General features: G+C 34.2%; 1 protein-coding gene across 4 annotated transcripts in view; it reads right to left on the bottom strand.

The window, feature by feature from the left end:
* NR2C1 (nuclear receptor subfamily 2 group C member 1) overlaps positions 1–15,868 on the bottom strand; it is a 42,458-nt gene that overhangs the window by 8,172 nt on the left and 18,418 nt on the right. For 2 of the 4 annotated variants that reach the window (XM_024754388.1, XM_024754386.1), the window contains exons 8-11: positions 14,286–14,470; positions 12,911–13,076; positions 7,144–7,265; positions 118–257 (exon numbers count right to left, since the gene is read on the bottom strand). In XM_024754388.1, the coding sequence (XP_024610156.1) occupies positions 118–257; positions 7,144–7,265; positions 12,911–13,076; positions 14,286–14,470 (613 nt within the window). The remainder of the gene's footprint in view (positions 1–117; positions 258–7,143; positions 7,266–12,910; positions 13,077–14,285; positions 14,471–15,868) is intronic. The other 2 variants (XM_024754387.1, XM_024754389.1) reach the window with 2 other exon arrangements.

Genomic DNA, 15,868 nt, shown 5'->3' with positions numbered 1-15,868 from the left:
ATTATCTAAAGTAAAAAGGATGTTGGTATCTTTTAATACCTAACTTTAAACATAATACTATAAAACTGATGCCCCCCCTTATATCCTAGCAAAGGAAATAAGTAAGGTGCTTTTTACCTTGTTGAAGGCTACTGTGAAGACAATTGACAAATGTCGCTAATATAGTTGCTACATTCATCACTTGCCAGCACTGGGCAAGACCAAGAGTAAAAAGTTCATTCCAGTAGGCTTTCACCAATAATATACTGTTTTCTTGCCTATAAAAACAAAATAAACAAATATCAAATATTAAAATACATTTTATAAAACTTTACAACTGACTCATATATTTAAAAATACAATGTTACTGAACTAAAATTATTCTAAATGGCCAACCGGGAATGGACTTGATCAATTCTTTATTTTGTGTACCTGACTTTAGTTGATAAGGTTTAGAAATTTAATTTGCTAGTTCATTAATCAATCAGCCAGTTTATAAGAACAGTTGCAAGTAGTATTTCAAACTAAGTGTTGGGGCTTTAAGCCCACATTTCATGGAAACAGATGGAGTAAAGGTGTTTAAAAAAAAATTAAAAGCAAAAGCATACATTTAAAAACCTTCTTAAAAAGGGCAGTTAGAATTATCTGATGACAGATAACCAACCAATTTCCTGGGAGAATTGGTTTATTCTATGTTTCAGATGAGATATAAGTATCCCATAAATGAGACACCAAAGATTTTGCTAGGAGTAGCAAAGATAAGAAAGGTCAGAAGGCTTTTCCTGAGTTTCTGAATAAAAAAATCTCAGCAGCTTGAGAAAGTAAAACAAGTACTGGAATAGGAGTCAAGCCACCAGGGTTATGAAGCCTAGATCCACTGACTGAAATTAGGCAAATAAGAGTCCTGGGTCTCAGCTGCTTAACTATATAAAATACAGAGACACTATATGCCCTATATCTTGCTCAAAGAGTTGTTATGAGACACAAATATAAGAATTATGTGAATAGGCCATAACAATAAAGTATATGCCAGGTACTGTTCTAGGCATTGGAGAAAAAGCAATAAACAAGATGAATAAAGTCTGCCTTCATGAAACAGAAGGGAAACATAATAAAAAAAAAATCACTTCAAATATTTTATATAAATATTATACACACACATATATATACGGTTATACAAACATTAGTTTCTGGTAATGAAAATTCTACATTACTATAAAGTAGGATGATGCATTGGAAAATGGGGTGGGAGTAGAGAGAAGGCCTTTCTGAGGGGCTGATATCTAAGTAGAGAAAGATGGGAAAGAACTTAAACACAAACAAAAAAACCCTAGAGAACTAGTATTCCAGGAAGAGGGAAGAACAATAGTAAACCTGTTGAGGTGATAACCAGCATGTAGTAGGTGTTCAATAAAAACTGATGACTGAATTACTAAATGCTGCCCTCCCTTCTTGGAATGCGCTTTCCCCAATTTGTTTTACTGGCTAATTCCTATTTATCCCTCAAAATATAACTCAGAGCTCACTTATATTTTGCTGTGCTGCACAGCATGTGGGATGTGAATTCTCCAATCAGGGATCGAAACTGTGCCCCCTGCAATGGAAGCGCAGAGCCTTAACCACTGGTCCGCCAGGGAAGTCCCAGAGCTCACTTTTTAACTGAAACATTCTCTTACCACATTCTTCTCCCCAAGATAGTTAATTACACCCCTTCAGTGCCATAAATATACTTATATTTTATACTTATTTCATGGTATTCTAATTTATTGGTTTAGGAATCTGTCTCCTATACTAGATTAAAACCTCATTGAATGCACAGACTCCTTTATTCATTTCTGTATCTCAGTGAACTGCACAGAAGACAGCATATAAAATGAATCTGCAAATGATTTCTGATTGTGGCGGATACAGAATAGGCAGAAGTGAGAACTCACAACCATTTTCCATTTAAGTAATCTTTAAACCAAGAACTATATACTTTATTATAAACAAGGTAACAAAAGAATGAGATTTCTTTTCCCTTTCTCTAAAGAGATTTAAGGTGCTAAGAACATCCTATAGGAAATATGTACATCCTGATAAAAGGCACTTAAACCTTTTTCTTAATAAATCTTTAAAATTAGGATAATCGATAGGATAATCAGCATGTTTAACATAAATCATTCATCAAGTTAAGAACCATAGCCACCTTTACAACATTACATTTTATTTAAGAATTGAATATATTCAAACAAATGCTAATATTGTCAACTTCAGAGTACAGAAAGTAATTTTTTTCAGTGGGAATTATTCAGGTGAAATTTTATCTCCAAGCTGATCTCTCATTTCCATTCAGTATCTGAGAAGAATTACTTGCCATAAGAAATTGGCTATCAAAATCTATTTGAAAGTAAAGTTTAAATGAAGAGAAAATCAGTATTTTTAAATCTCCATATAGGGCTTCCCTGGTGGCACAGTGGTTAAGAATCCACCTGCCAATGCAGGGGACATGGGTTCGAGCCCTGGTCAGGGAAGATCCCATACGCCACGGAGCAACTAAGCCCGTGTGCCACAACTACTGAGCCTGTGCTCTAGAGCCCGCAAGCCACAACTACTGAAGCCTGCATGTCACAACTACTGAAGCCCACGCTCCACAACAAAGAGTAGCCCCTGCCCCCCACAACTAGAGAAAGCCTGTGTGCAGCAATAAAGATCTAACACAGCCAAAAATAAATTAAAAAAAAATCTCCATATAAAAATGATTAAAATTTCAATCTTGGAAATTCCCTGGTGGTCCAGTGGTTAGGACTCCATGCTCTCACTGCCAAGGACCCGGGTTCAATCCCTGGTTGGGGAACTAAGATCCTGCAAGCTGCATGACCAAAAAAAAAAAAGAAAAAAAGAAAAAGATTCATTTTCAAACTAAATCAAATGAAATAAAAGATAACAAGATACTACTTTCATTTATCAGAAAAGATGGATAAAATCCAGTATTGAGGAGGGTGTGAGGAAATAAGCATTCATTCTCATTCATTGCTTGTATAAGCATAAACTGACTGAATAGTTTTCTGGAGGACAATTTGGTAGTACCTGCCAAAAAACTATAATGTATATACCCTCTTAGACTCAACAATTCCAGCTGTAAGAAGCTATTTTGTAGAAATACTAACACAAGTAGGAAAATATATATATACAATGCTACAACGCTTACTGTAGCTTTGGATATAACATGACCACCAGAAAACACTAGCCAACAACCCAAATGTTTACTAATAAGGGATAAGTAAACTATAATAAATCCATAAAATGGAATACTTAGGTAGCCATTAAGAACAATAGGAGAATACACATGCTGATATAAGACGTCCATTATATAAGTGTAAAAAGAAAGGCAAAGAATAGGATGTGTAAGTGTTTGTGTATTTGATTGAATGTGGCATGGAAAAGATCTGGTAGGAAACCAAACTTTAACAGTGGGGTTAGTTACCTCTGGAGAGTAAAGTTTTACTTTATATTGCTATACGTAAGTATTACTTTAACATTTTACAAACATGAGGAAAAGGTTAAAAGCAAACATGATGGAAAAGTCTGAAGTAATTCGGTTTTCACCTTAACCGCTGATTCTGAAGTTTAAAAGAGGAAACAGCTAACCAAGGTAATCAACCAGTGAACAAAGAACAGGGAAAAGAACAGAGCCAACTGATTAAAAAAGTCAAAGTTTTTAATGGCCTGTGCTACAGCTCTTAGTAAGAAAATATGTCGGCATTGTTGAGGAAGACTCAGAGAAAACATTAAGGAGTATCAGTGCAAAGGATGAGTACCCCTAAGGAAAAAAGATGAAAAGTGGCAATTGAGGAATTAACCACCAGATTATTTTGTTTCCAAAGGAAAAGTGAAAGAGCGAAACGCAGAGATCAATTATAGAAAGATATCTATTTACATTTTTTTAAGATTTTTTTTTGATGTGGACCATTTTTAAAGTCTTTATTGAATTTGTTACAGTATTGCTTCTGTTTTATGTTGTAGTTTTTTGGCCACAAGGCATGTGCGATCTTAGTTCCCAGCCCAGGGATCAAACCCGCACCCCCTGCATTGGAAGACAAAGTCTTAACCACTGGACCTCCAGGGAAGTCCCTCTATTTACACTTTTTATCCAAAACATAAAATCCTTGTAGTACAGTTAGCTATATTGTTCAAGTATGTTTCTTCAAAGTTCATTCAGAAAGAAAAACAGCAAGTCTCCTTTAGAAAGAAGGTTCCTAAGAGTATGAAGGAAAGTGAGCATTTACTATCTACTTTGTCAGCAGCACTGCGTTGAAGAAGTTTACACCGATCAGCTCCCTTAAGTAGCATGACCTGCAAAGAAGCATTTCTGCTAATTTACAGATGTAGAAGTGGAGCCTCAGTTAAATAACAGAGCTAGCAAACGAATAAATCCAGAATTTGAACCAAGGTGGTCAAAGTCTACGCTTTTTTAAAATAAATCATTACAAATTTTAGGAAGTAAAATGCTACAGTTACATTTCTCAGCAGAGACCTCCTCCATTCAAGGCTAATATCTGTGGTGTAAGGGCATGTGTGCTGCCAGTTTTTTCTTGTTAGGGAAAACAAACAAATGACTATTGTAGTCACATTATACCACCTATTTGCAAAACATCTTTCCTTTGAGAAGCAAAAAGAGCTGGGTAGAGGAGGCAGTCAGGTGCAACGCAAGTGTTAATAAATACAATAAGTTGCATAACAGTAAACATAACTTCTTTCACAAATAGATATAGGTTCACAAATAGATATAGGTATTTTCCTCTAACAATTGTACTACATTGTTAATGTTCATTAAAATATGTATGTAGTACTCATAATCAGAGATCAGATCATCGTTTATGCTATTTATTTTGATAAAGGAATATGACTTTTGAACTCACCTATACCTGGGGATAACCTAACCATTGGGCTTTATATAAGCAAGGCATTATACTTTACCTGGTAGCATCTGTTTTTTCCTTAGGGAAAAGTAGTGATATGGCAAGAGAACTGGTTTCAAACCCACAGTTATAGTAAACATTACTCTGTTTCAGTAGGATTTTAAAGCGTCAACTTTCAGGGTTAGCATTTAATGGAAGGTTTTTAAATTATTCAGTAAAGTCTCCTGTAGCAAATGGTGATAGCTTGGAACTTTCGGTTACAAGAATCTAGTTAAAGAGGACTGCTGCCTTTACTCCAGACAAATCATGTCCAGTGCCCCTCCCGCCAAATGAATCTATTACTGTAGTCACTTACCTAAATTATGCAGATAGAACTGAAAAACAACTGAATTCCTGTAAGTATTGAAACTACAAATCTTAAACAGAAAAGTAACATCCTTGTAAAACAGAGGAAGATTGTAAAATACAAATAGTATTAACTACCCACTGTATAAGAGTCTTTAAACTACTGTTCCCTTCCATTAAATTGACCAAAACAAACTTGACTTTTAGAAAATGAGTAACGTTGCTTTGTTTCTCTCTGTAAAATTAGGGCTTTGTTTCCAAGTTTTGTATCTAGAGATAAAAATGCAAGCAATGCCAGTTTCTAGGAGACTCAGAATAGCTTTTATTACAGCATAAAAGAATTTCCCATCATTAGTACTTAGTTGTCATCATCTGATTAATTCAAACTATAAATTATCTAGATAGTGATAATAAATAAGAGTTTACGTAGCAATTAATGACTTCAAATGCTACACAATAGTTAATTCTAATTGCAAAGAGTTCCGTGGCAGTTATATTGAAACTGATTTTTCAATACAGATCACAGGGAATTGTGGCTGCCACTATAAAATTATATTATAACTGGAAACTCCAGGCTTCATTTCTGGTTTCTCCAACATTCGGACTATTTCTATAGGATAATCACACTCAATTTAACAGACATACTTAAGATCAATGGTGTTATAACCAACTCAAGGAATTCAAATCACTCCCTGCTACATCTTTCCTTTTGATTTTTACTATAATAATTGATAGCCTATTATGAAAAATATCACCAGGTTACTTTTCAAGGCATATGTATGCCAGTTACAAGCTTAAGGAATCACACTTAATGCTTTAAAATAAATAAACTGTTAACATGTAAATTTACATTGTATTTTAATTTTTTCTTAAGCAGACTGGAGAAATCCTAAAAGTTAAATGTTATTTTGAGAGAGAGGGCTATCAATCATTTTAAATGGAAGGTTAACCATTCTAAATCAGGCTTTTAGTCTATGCAACTATATTATTTAAGTACATGATTTAATGCATGGTACATCCAACACTGATTAATAAGTCAAATTATAGTGGGGTTCTATATATGCCTTTTACAGTCATGATTCAGATATGTTTTTTAGTTATATTCAAAATATTCTCTAAGGATAAAGAATGAGCAGTTATTATTCCTATTTGGCGAATGGGAAAACAGATGTACAGGATATGAAACTGAACTGTTTATGAAATCATATTGTAGAGTAAGGTCCTACAACTCAAACAATACTTTTCTAACTATGGGCTTAACTTTTTCCATGGTCTCTTTGCTTCTTCATCCCAGTTACTTTAAAGCAATATAAGTAAATCTGGCAAACTTTAGATAAAGCTCGGGTTTCTTACAGTAGACCATTTTCCATTACCATCTAATTCAAACAGAGTACAGATGTGCCCTTTAGTGGCAAACCAAATTTCCAAATCATCACAGTGGTGGTATGGGGTAATTTACATTTTCTTACCCTTTTTGTTGGGCAACCACATGATTCTATTTTCAAACATATTCAGTGTATACAAGTTTCAGCACCTTATTAACAAGCCTGAGGTGACACTGAAACAGTGGTGGTAGAGGGAAACAACAACCCCAAGACATCCCTAGAGCCTCCCTAATTTAAGCCAATCAAAGATGGCCTATTACAAATGCTGGCCATGATTTATCAGATCCACTGCATTTACTTCATTCAAATTATTAACTTAGTCAAATTATGAAGTTCAGATAATCTTTCATATAAAAATAATATACAGTAAATACCACCTGTCATGATTCATCATATAAATGACAAAATTTCAAGTTATAATGTTATATAATTTCCCCCCCCTTTAATCAAATCCTCCCAAAATAAAACTTCTTGCCTAATGTACGTCTGTGCTAGAAAATCACACTTATATTCAAGGACTTCAAGACACTTACCCTAGAGCCTGGAAGGAAGGAATCGAAAGTGCCCAGTGCATTGATAAGAACAGCAGTCTGGAGGCAGACTCCCCAATGTAGTGCACATTCAGGTACTCAGGCATAGGAGATGGCATGGTGAGCTAGTGCGAACAGGGACTGAGGTAAGATATCTTACGTCGGACAATTCTAAATCATCATTTCTTTGAAAAAGTTAAATGTAAACATATCAAATAACTAATATATTAACCCAAAGGCAAATCTTGAAATAATCCAAGTCACTAGATTTTACAGCTAAAAATAGGATTTAGAATAAATGAGAAGACCACAGTTTCTAACAAAGCAAATTCAGATAAAGCAGAATTCCACTTAACAAATACCAACCATGACATCTGGTTGTTTTTTAAAAATTATTTTTTGTCTTGGTCTAACAACATGTCTTTTCCTTCCCTCCCTTCATTAACAGTGATATACAACAAATTCAGTTTAAGGAGCAATCCTTTATGTTAAATGTCCCTTTCATTTAGGCTACGGGGATAGCAAATTCAAATGCTTACAGGGTCAGGAGAATAATGAGTGAAGTGAGCCTGCTGATGCCATTTGGAAAGTGCATATTCCCAGATAAAGGGCACGACTGTGACTTGAATTCAACACACTGAAAACTTATGGGAATCTGGGCTCAGTACTACCAGCTCTTTCAAGTTTTCAAAGAGCAGCTTTTTTGTAAAATCTCCCCATTTAATCTACAGGTAAAACAAAATGTGTCTGTGGCCATAATGCTCACAGGCTATCTATCAGTCTGTACTGCAGACCGTAGGTAATTATTTTAAATGTGTTGGAAATAAATATCCTACATCAAAATACTTCTAAAAGCATTTTTGAAAATCTTGTTAAAGAGAACTTTTATTGCTATAAATGAAATGTAATTTCATCCATAAGAAACTTTTTTTCTATTTTAAAATTATTAAAATGATCAATAATATCAAGCATAGGTGATGATACAGGGAAACACATACTTCTGAGTATTGGTAAAGTGACGGGCAATTTGGCTGTATCTATCAAAATTTTTAAATTGAGTTTATCCTATGACCTAACCGTGCCACTTCTAAATCTCTATTCCAAAAAGATACTTGCATATGTGCACAAAAAAGCACATATAAGGATGTCCATTTCAGCACCACTCTTAACAGAGAAATTAAATGCTGGCAATAACCCAATCTTCTATCTCTAAGAAAAAGAATAATCCATGCTATAAGGTACCCTGTAGGCATTAAAATTAGTAAGATAAACTGAGATAGCATAGGAAAAACATTTCACAGACATCTACGTAGAAAAAAACAGCAAAATAATATGTAGATGACCCAATTTATGTTAAGAAGAGAGTATGTATATACACATATACATTTTATATGTATTATATTATATATGTGACAGGAGGAGATACACCACACAGTTAACAGTGGCTACCTCTATGGTGGGATGGGTGGATACGTCCATATGTATTTTTCTGGGGAAGGCATATATAGCTTTTATCAGATTCTCAAAGGTGTCTACGATGCCAAACAGATCAAAGGTTTTCATCAAAATGATATCAAAGTTCTCTGGAAATGTTATATAAAAATGCAAAAAATATTAACTTCCTTTGTTCAATATTAGCCATAAATGGTTTATCTACTTATAAATGGTGTCAAGTAATAAAACAACAGGGCAACTGACAGTTGAAATTCCATGTGTGAAAAGATAATTTTTTAAATGTTTAAGAAATGTTTACTGGAACAGTAAATTAAAATAACATTACTTAAGACAATTCTTAAAAGAACTGTAGGTAAGCAGATATTGAGCATGATAAATATAATTATTAGGATGCAACGGTTTCTGCATATAAGTATATAAAAAAAAATTGGGAACTATCATACATTTTCAGGACTGTCTAAGGTGAGTAGGGGAAAAAAAGCCTGAAAAGTCGGGGATTACCAAAGATTACTAGTTTTAAGGGGGGAGGAATAAGATGCAAAAACAAGATTACCCTTTGCTAAGTAGTTTAAAATCACTTTTAAACAAATGAAATACTTATAATATGTAAAAACTGGATATAAGGGCTAAAAGTACAGATGCACCCTGATTTACACAACAGTGGTGACAACGTTGCAAAGTCTCTGTTGCTCTAATCATAAAACTGAAACCACTTGCAATATATACTAGAAGAATTCATTATTCAAAAGACTGCCATGTTGTATTATTTTATAGAGAGAGGAAATGGCTTGCAATTTATCTATTTTACATACTTAATTTTCTTAAAGCAAGATATACCTCTAGCAATATCAATCAGAAAGCCAATGCTAGCTGAAGAAACAATTCATTCAACAGGTCTTTTAGATTGAAAAGACGAAGATTTCTTCCTCTATACAGAGAAGGTAAATTTCTACTACAAAGGTGTTAAAGTTTCCCAAAAATGCCTGTGGATTTTCTGGTTTATAAATTGAATTAAACACATTTTTCAAATTATGCACATTTATTAAGATGATTTTTAAAAAGAGTGTTGACATGAACTAAACTTGGCTACCTATTTTAGAAGTCATTACTTGTCTGCAATTACCTTTCTAGCAGTTCTGAAAACAGGCTGAATGATACAGCTTCTAAAAAGCTGTCTGGGGACTTCCCTGGTGGCTCAGTGGTTAAGAATCTGCCTGCCAATGCATGGGACACGGGTTTGAGCCCTGGTCTGGAAGATCCCACATGCTGTGGAGCAACTAAGCCCGTGTGCCACAACTACTGAGGCTGTGCTCTAGAGCCTGCAAGCCACAACTACTGAGCTCACATGCCACAACTACTGAAGCCCACGCGCCTAGAGCCTGTGCTCCGCAACAAGAGAAACCACTGCAATGAGAAGCCCGTGCACTGCATCGAAGAGTAGCCCCCACTCGCCACAACTAGAGAAAGCCCCCGTGTAGCAACAAAGACCCAAAGCAGCCAAAAATAAATAAATAAATAAATAAAATAAAAAATCATTTGACTTGAATTAGCAGACCTGCATTCTATAATACTTCCAACTTGTCAATAATTAGCTGTGTGACCCTGGATTACATAGTAATTCAGCAACCATATTACTGCATCTTTCACTGTGAGCCACTAAGCTAGGTGTTGTAGTCTCAACAGAGGAATAAAATGGAAACTGAATGAGCTATAGAGAGGGCCAAGAAAGGGGCAGGCATGTCTGAGAAACGATGGGCAATGGAAAACTACTGAAGAATTTTAGGCAGCGCAGAAGCATAACTGGATTGTTTTTTTTAACAAATATCACTCTGCTACCAGTGCACAGGACAAGATGAGGAGACTGGAAGCAAAGGTTAATTACTATTAACAGTTTAAGTAAAAAAATTGTAAAGGAATGAAATATGGCAGTAAAAATGAAGAGGAAGCGAGAAATTCAAACAATAGAATGGTTAGGATTCTGTCATGGAATGGAAGGTAGTGAGGTTTGGGGAGAATGACAATGTCTCCCAAACATCAAACATGGTGACTAGAAGGACTGTGATTCTAATATTGAGATAATGAACATCAGAGAAGAACAGTTTTAGAAATACCTACCTCTGTCTCATATGCTTATTTTTAAATGGTAATTCTATCCACCGTGATTATTTGTATAGGAAATTTAAAAAAATCAAGTGGAATAAAGTATATGAAATCACACCAGAAACTAAAGTTTAATAAAAATGTTAAATATTACTATTGTTCTAGATTCTTCAGAATCAAAATGCAAGTTACATATTAGACTATTTCTTCTTAATGTCTGGAATGCTTTCAATAAGACAACGAAGGCCTCCAAACCTCTTCTCATTTACAAAACGACAATAAAAATACAAAGCTTCTCAACAGACCGTGGTGAGGCTCAAATGAAAGAATGTGCATGAAAGCAAGTGCAAACTGCACTGCACACAAAAATGCCAGAGAGAAACAAAATGCTAGTTAGTTCAGCAACTGAGAGGACTGAATTTTTGATTATAGATATCAGGGCTTGAAACTCATGACAATAAAATCTCAATGAGAGAACTAATCATGACAGTACCAGGCTGGGAACTCACTGAAAAGTAAAACTCAAGAGGCTGTAAATAAGAATCAGAGAAGGAAGGAGCTGTCCTTTCCAGGAGAGCAAGAAACTTCATAGTGCTGATTCTGAGGATACCCAGAGTATGGCGGGTCAAAGACAGAATGAAAAAAAACCAATTCTAGAAGGGAAAAAAAAGTTCTAATTTCCCCAATTCACCTGTCCAAAACAAATTTTTAAAGAATGACACTGATTATTCCCACTGCCTGTTCTTACAGCCCCCATAAATTTTTTTCTTGTAAAGTGCAAGTAAAACATTTCTAATTTTTTCCATGTAAATTATCTTTGGTGAAATGTTCCATAAAGATTGGTTTCACTGATATGTTTTATTGCCTATATCAAATTACAGAATTATTTAAGTCACTGTGAGTTTTCTCTGGGCCATTTCTACAAGTCAAATTTTACAAGAATAAATTTTATCATATGCAGTTCTGGCCAATGTTAGATTTATTTTGTGTTCATTATTTCTGCCAGTAGCACACATATCTATTTGATAACTGTGCATATTTTTGTAAGAAATCCATGGAAATTTATAATCTACAGTAAAGTTAAGAGCAACTACCCTCAGGTATTCCAGGACTGCTATGCATTGCTAATTGAAATCTCCTAAGTACTTGGAATCACTTGCATATGATTTGCTGACAGTACTCAGAGCTGGCAGAGCAAAGATAAAGAACGGTTAAAATGGAGGGGTCAAAACAGCAGGGTCTTAATGTAGGGCCTCAATGGTCAGCCTCTCTATAGCTGTGGTCCAAATATTATTTGAATGACAAATCAAATGCCAGAAAGTTATTTTCTAATATTCTACATGCATTGTTTCTAGTATTCCACATGTATTGTTTCCATCATAAATTAACATATTTAAGGAAGCAAAAAAGAAATTACAAATGTACCTTCTCCAAGTGGTTAAAGTATAAAAAGTTAAAAAACAGAAGTTAGAATTAAATAATTTTAACCTTCTTAAAATAAAGCTGAGAGCTTCCCTGGTGGCGCAGTGGTTGAGAGTCTGCCTGCCGATGCAGGGGACAGGGGTTCGTGCCCCGGTTCAGGAAGATCCCACATGCCACAGAGCAGCTGGGCCCATGGGCCATGGCCGCTGAGCCTGCGCGTCCGGAGCCTGTGCTCCGCAGCGGGAGAGGCCACAACAGCGAGAGGCCCGCGTACCGCAAAAAAATAAAATAAAATTTAAAAAAATTAAAAAAATAATGCTGAGAGCTAGCTAATTGGGGCAATATATAATTAATTGTGTTCTTTGTAGTTACTTGGTAAAAGCAGAATATCTGGGTCTTAGATAACTGGTTTACACTAAAGTAGTAGTAGCTAGGCGCTGGATAAACCAGTGGATTCAACACATCACAAATGCCAATATTTAAGTTAAAAATACCACCATCAATAAAACTATATTTAATAGAGTCTAAATGAAAAAAATGTCTAAATTTTCTAAAAGCTAACTTTTATACTCTTAAACACATTATTTGATATAATGACTATGATTTATAAACAGGATGTTTTATTGAGCCATTATTTTATATGTTTTAGCTGCTGTCTCAAATTCTATCAGGGGTATTTCTGACTTTAAAAGCACAACAAATATACTTTGATTTTTGAAAGTACAATTAAAATCAAAATGGTAACCAACATAAGAATTATGAAATATATATATATACATATATATAGAAATACCCTGAAAGCTACATGTGAATCGCTGAGAAGTGGCCCCTCTTTTTCGATGTAATTTATGCTTGAGTCTCCAGCAATTAGATGTACGTTTCCTTCCATGCCCTCTACTGAGCTCTGACAGGCTGTGCTCTCTCCAGGATTCAATGCTTTTGCAAGAGTGTCAAATGCCCTATAAGGAGACATCAGAAGCTGTGAGCTTGGCCAATCTCCACAAAATGAAAATTCTACATAAAATTCTGAAGTTAAGATTTAGGCCTTAAAAATTGTTTAGAAAATAGAACTTTGGTGTATCACTGAGCATTCTATTTCAGTGATGTCTTTGACTCACTCTCTCCAAAAGCAACAAATTAAACTTCAAATATATCGTATGAAAAACTATATTATTATATTAATGTATTTTACCAGAGGATTAAAGTCTTTTAAAAAAACTTATGTAATTTAAGGGGAGAAAAATTCTTACGCTTTGGTATGAAAATATGCTTTTACAAGTTATACGTTTGATACTACAAGGTATCAGCCCATTTATTTTACATACATAAGTTATTTAGAAAACCAAGGGCAAGAACTTATGTTGACTTTATTGTATTCTACACAACACAAAGTTAGGTTTTAATTTTGTTTAAAAATTCAGAGAATACTTTAAAACTTATGGTAACATAGCTATATCTGAACTATAAGAATTTGAGATCAGGATGGCAAATAATATTAGCAAATTAACTAGTCAAAATAGCTCCCCATATTTTACAATGAAATGCCTTCTACAGTTCTTTAAAATCTCATATTTAACAAAGTACTTATTTGAGACTCTTAAATGCAGTTTCTTCAATATTTCAGAAGATGAATAGTGTGAAAAAAGCCTGAAAAAATCTGGTTTCTGCATCCTAAGTATTAATACCAAAAGAAGGAAAAGTAGAATTCTGATACGAGTTTCCTGAAGTATAAACTTAAAATCGTAATTGATTCAACTAAGTTTTTAAAATCTATTTTCATCACTAGAAATTGGTGGTGAAAATGAACATGACTGCCTAGAAAGACAAATATTTAACTTTAAATACACAAAAGATAAAATCTGGCAACTAAGATATCTGAAAATTCAGAACCAAATTATCATCTTTACTGAAAAAAAAAATTCCTGAATTTTATGACTACATTTCTAATCTTATCATATTCACTTATGGCTCACTGTTTACAATGTAACCTGCTGGACATTTTATATTGAATAGAATTTTGAATTAAAATTTACTTATGCCTTAAGTTTTCTAAGTCTAATAGAAATATGTTTTTTGAAACTTCTATAAATAATATTTAACATAAACATATTTTAAGAAATACTAAAGGACACTTGAGCAAAAGGACACATAATCAAAACAGACCTTACCTTGAAACATCACCATTAGTCTGCATTTCTTGATGAAATTCACACAAAGAGGTATCACCATTGCTTAAGCTTTCAATCACAGACATTTCATTACTATTTTGAGAAAGATCTTTAGTTTTTCCAAGGTTTGCTAATGATGTAACCACACTTGCCAATGTACTTAAATCTCCCTGACATGATTCAGCCTTTAAAAAAAAAAAAAAAAAATTAAAATTCTGCAAATTGGTATCAGTAAACTTTTAAATCTGAAATACCTAATTCTAGAGTATAAAATGCCAAAAGAAAAGTACTCTAAGATAAATGAAATCCAAAAAGTAAAATCAAAGAGCTCTGAGCTTTGAGGTAACTTGAGGAAACTACAAGTTTAAAAATATCAGGTACATTTCCTAGGAAATGTTTATACAAAAGTTACCTTAAACTAAAAACTGCACTTACTGGCTAATCTATCCATGTAACAATTGCTTTCTCTGTAAAAGGACATTAAATTAGATGATCTTTCAAGTTCTTTTTAGCATTAAAATTCTGATAATATTATTACAGTAATTTCCAAAACGTATTATATAAACTTTAAAGTTATATCGGATAAAATTAATGTTTTATTAATGAAAAGAGAAAAAAAAGGAAAGTGGATTATTGAACAGACTTCTAGGATGCCAACTTTTACCAGCCACTGTGTTAAATGCATTGAACATCAGGCACTGTGTAGCTGGAAAGTCTCTCTACATATTTAAGATATTGGGCTTTTGTTATACATTGCACGTTTTCCTATTTGTCTTCAGCTTTTATTTTTGTTAATGTGTATTTTTTATGCATATAAATTATAATTCTTTTATGAAAAAACTTTCTATCCATAACTCTCTGACTATCCAGAAATATAATCTGTACAGGAAAGGCAGGTAAGTGCTTGATTTTTCTTCTTTTACTTACCTATTTTTAGAGCAATGAATCAATGCCATAGCAACCTCTCACGATGAAAGATGAATTCTGAGTATCATTTTAAATTCAGATTTTTATATATTTTATGTGCTTCAATTCATTAGTCATTCTTTTATAAATGCTCTAATTTTTCTACCCTAACCTAATGAAAGGCCCTTCATTGCCTTCTATGGCCTATTGATAGGACCACAGATATTTAAAACTTTTCATTATAGCTTTTTTTTTTTTCTTCCTTTTTTGGCTCTATTGGGTCTTAGTTGCAGCATATGGGGGATCTTCATTGAGGCACGTGGGCTCTTCATTGTGGTGCACAGGCTTCTCTCTAGTTGCAGTGTGCGGGTCTTCTCTCTCTGGTAGTGGCGCACAGGGTCCAGGGCACGTGGGCTCTATAGCTTGTGGCACGTGGGCTCTAGTTGAGGCGTGCGAGCTCAGCAGTTGTGGCACGTGGCTTAGTTGCCCCGTGGCATGTGGGATCTTAGTTCCCTGACCAGGGATCGAACCCATGTCCCCTGCATCGTAAGGCAGATTCTTTACCACTGGACCACCGAGAAAGTCCCCTCATTATACCCTTACAGTTTTTGTTTTTAGTGTTATTAATCCTAAAAGGATACATATGTTTCCTTGAATTTCATTTCTTTTTTTTTAAA

Source organism: Neophocaena asiaeorientalis, unplaced genomic scaffold (assembly GCF_003031525.2).
Source record: "Neophocaena asiaeorientalis asiaeorientalis breed wild unplaced genomic scaffold, Neophocaena_asiaeorientalis_V1.1 scaffold92, whole genome shotgun sequence".
Lineage (NCBI taxonomy): Eukaryota > Metazoa > Chordata > Mammalia > Artiodactyla > Phocoenidae > Neophocaena > Neophocaena asiaeorientalis.
The sequence above is the reverse complement of the archived record's forward strand: the minus strand, read 5'-3'. Positions and strand labels throughout refer to the sequence as shown.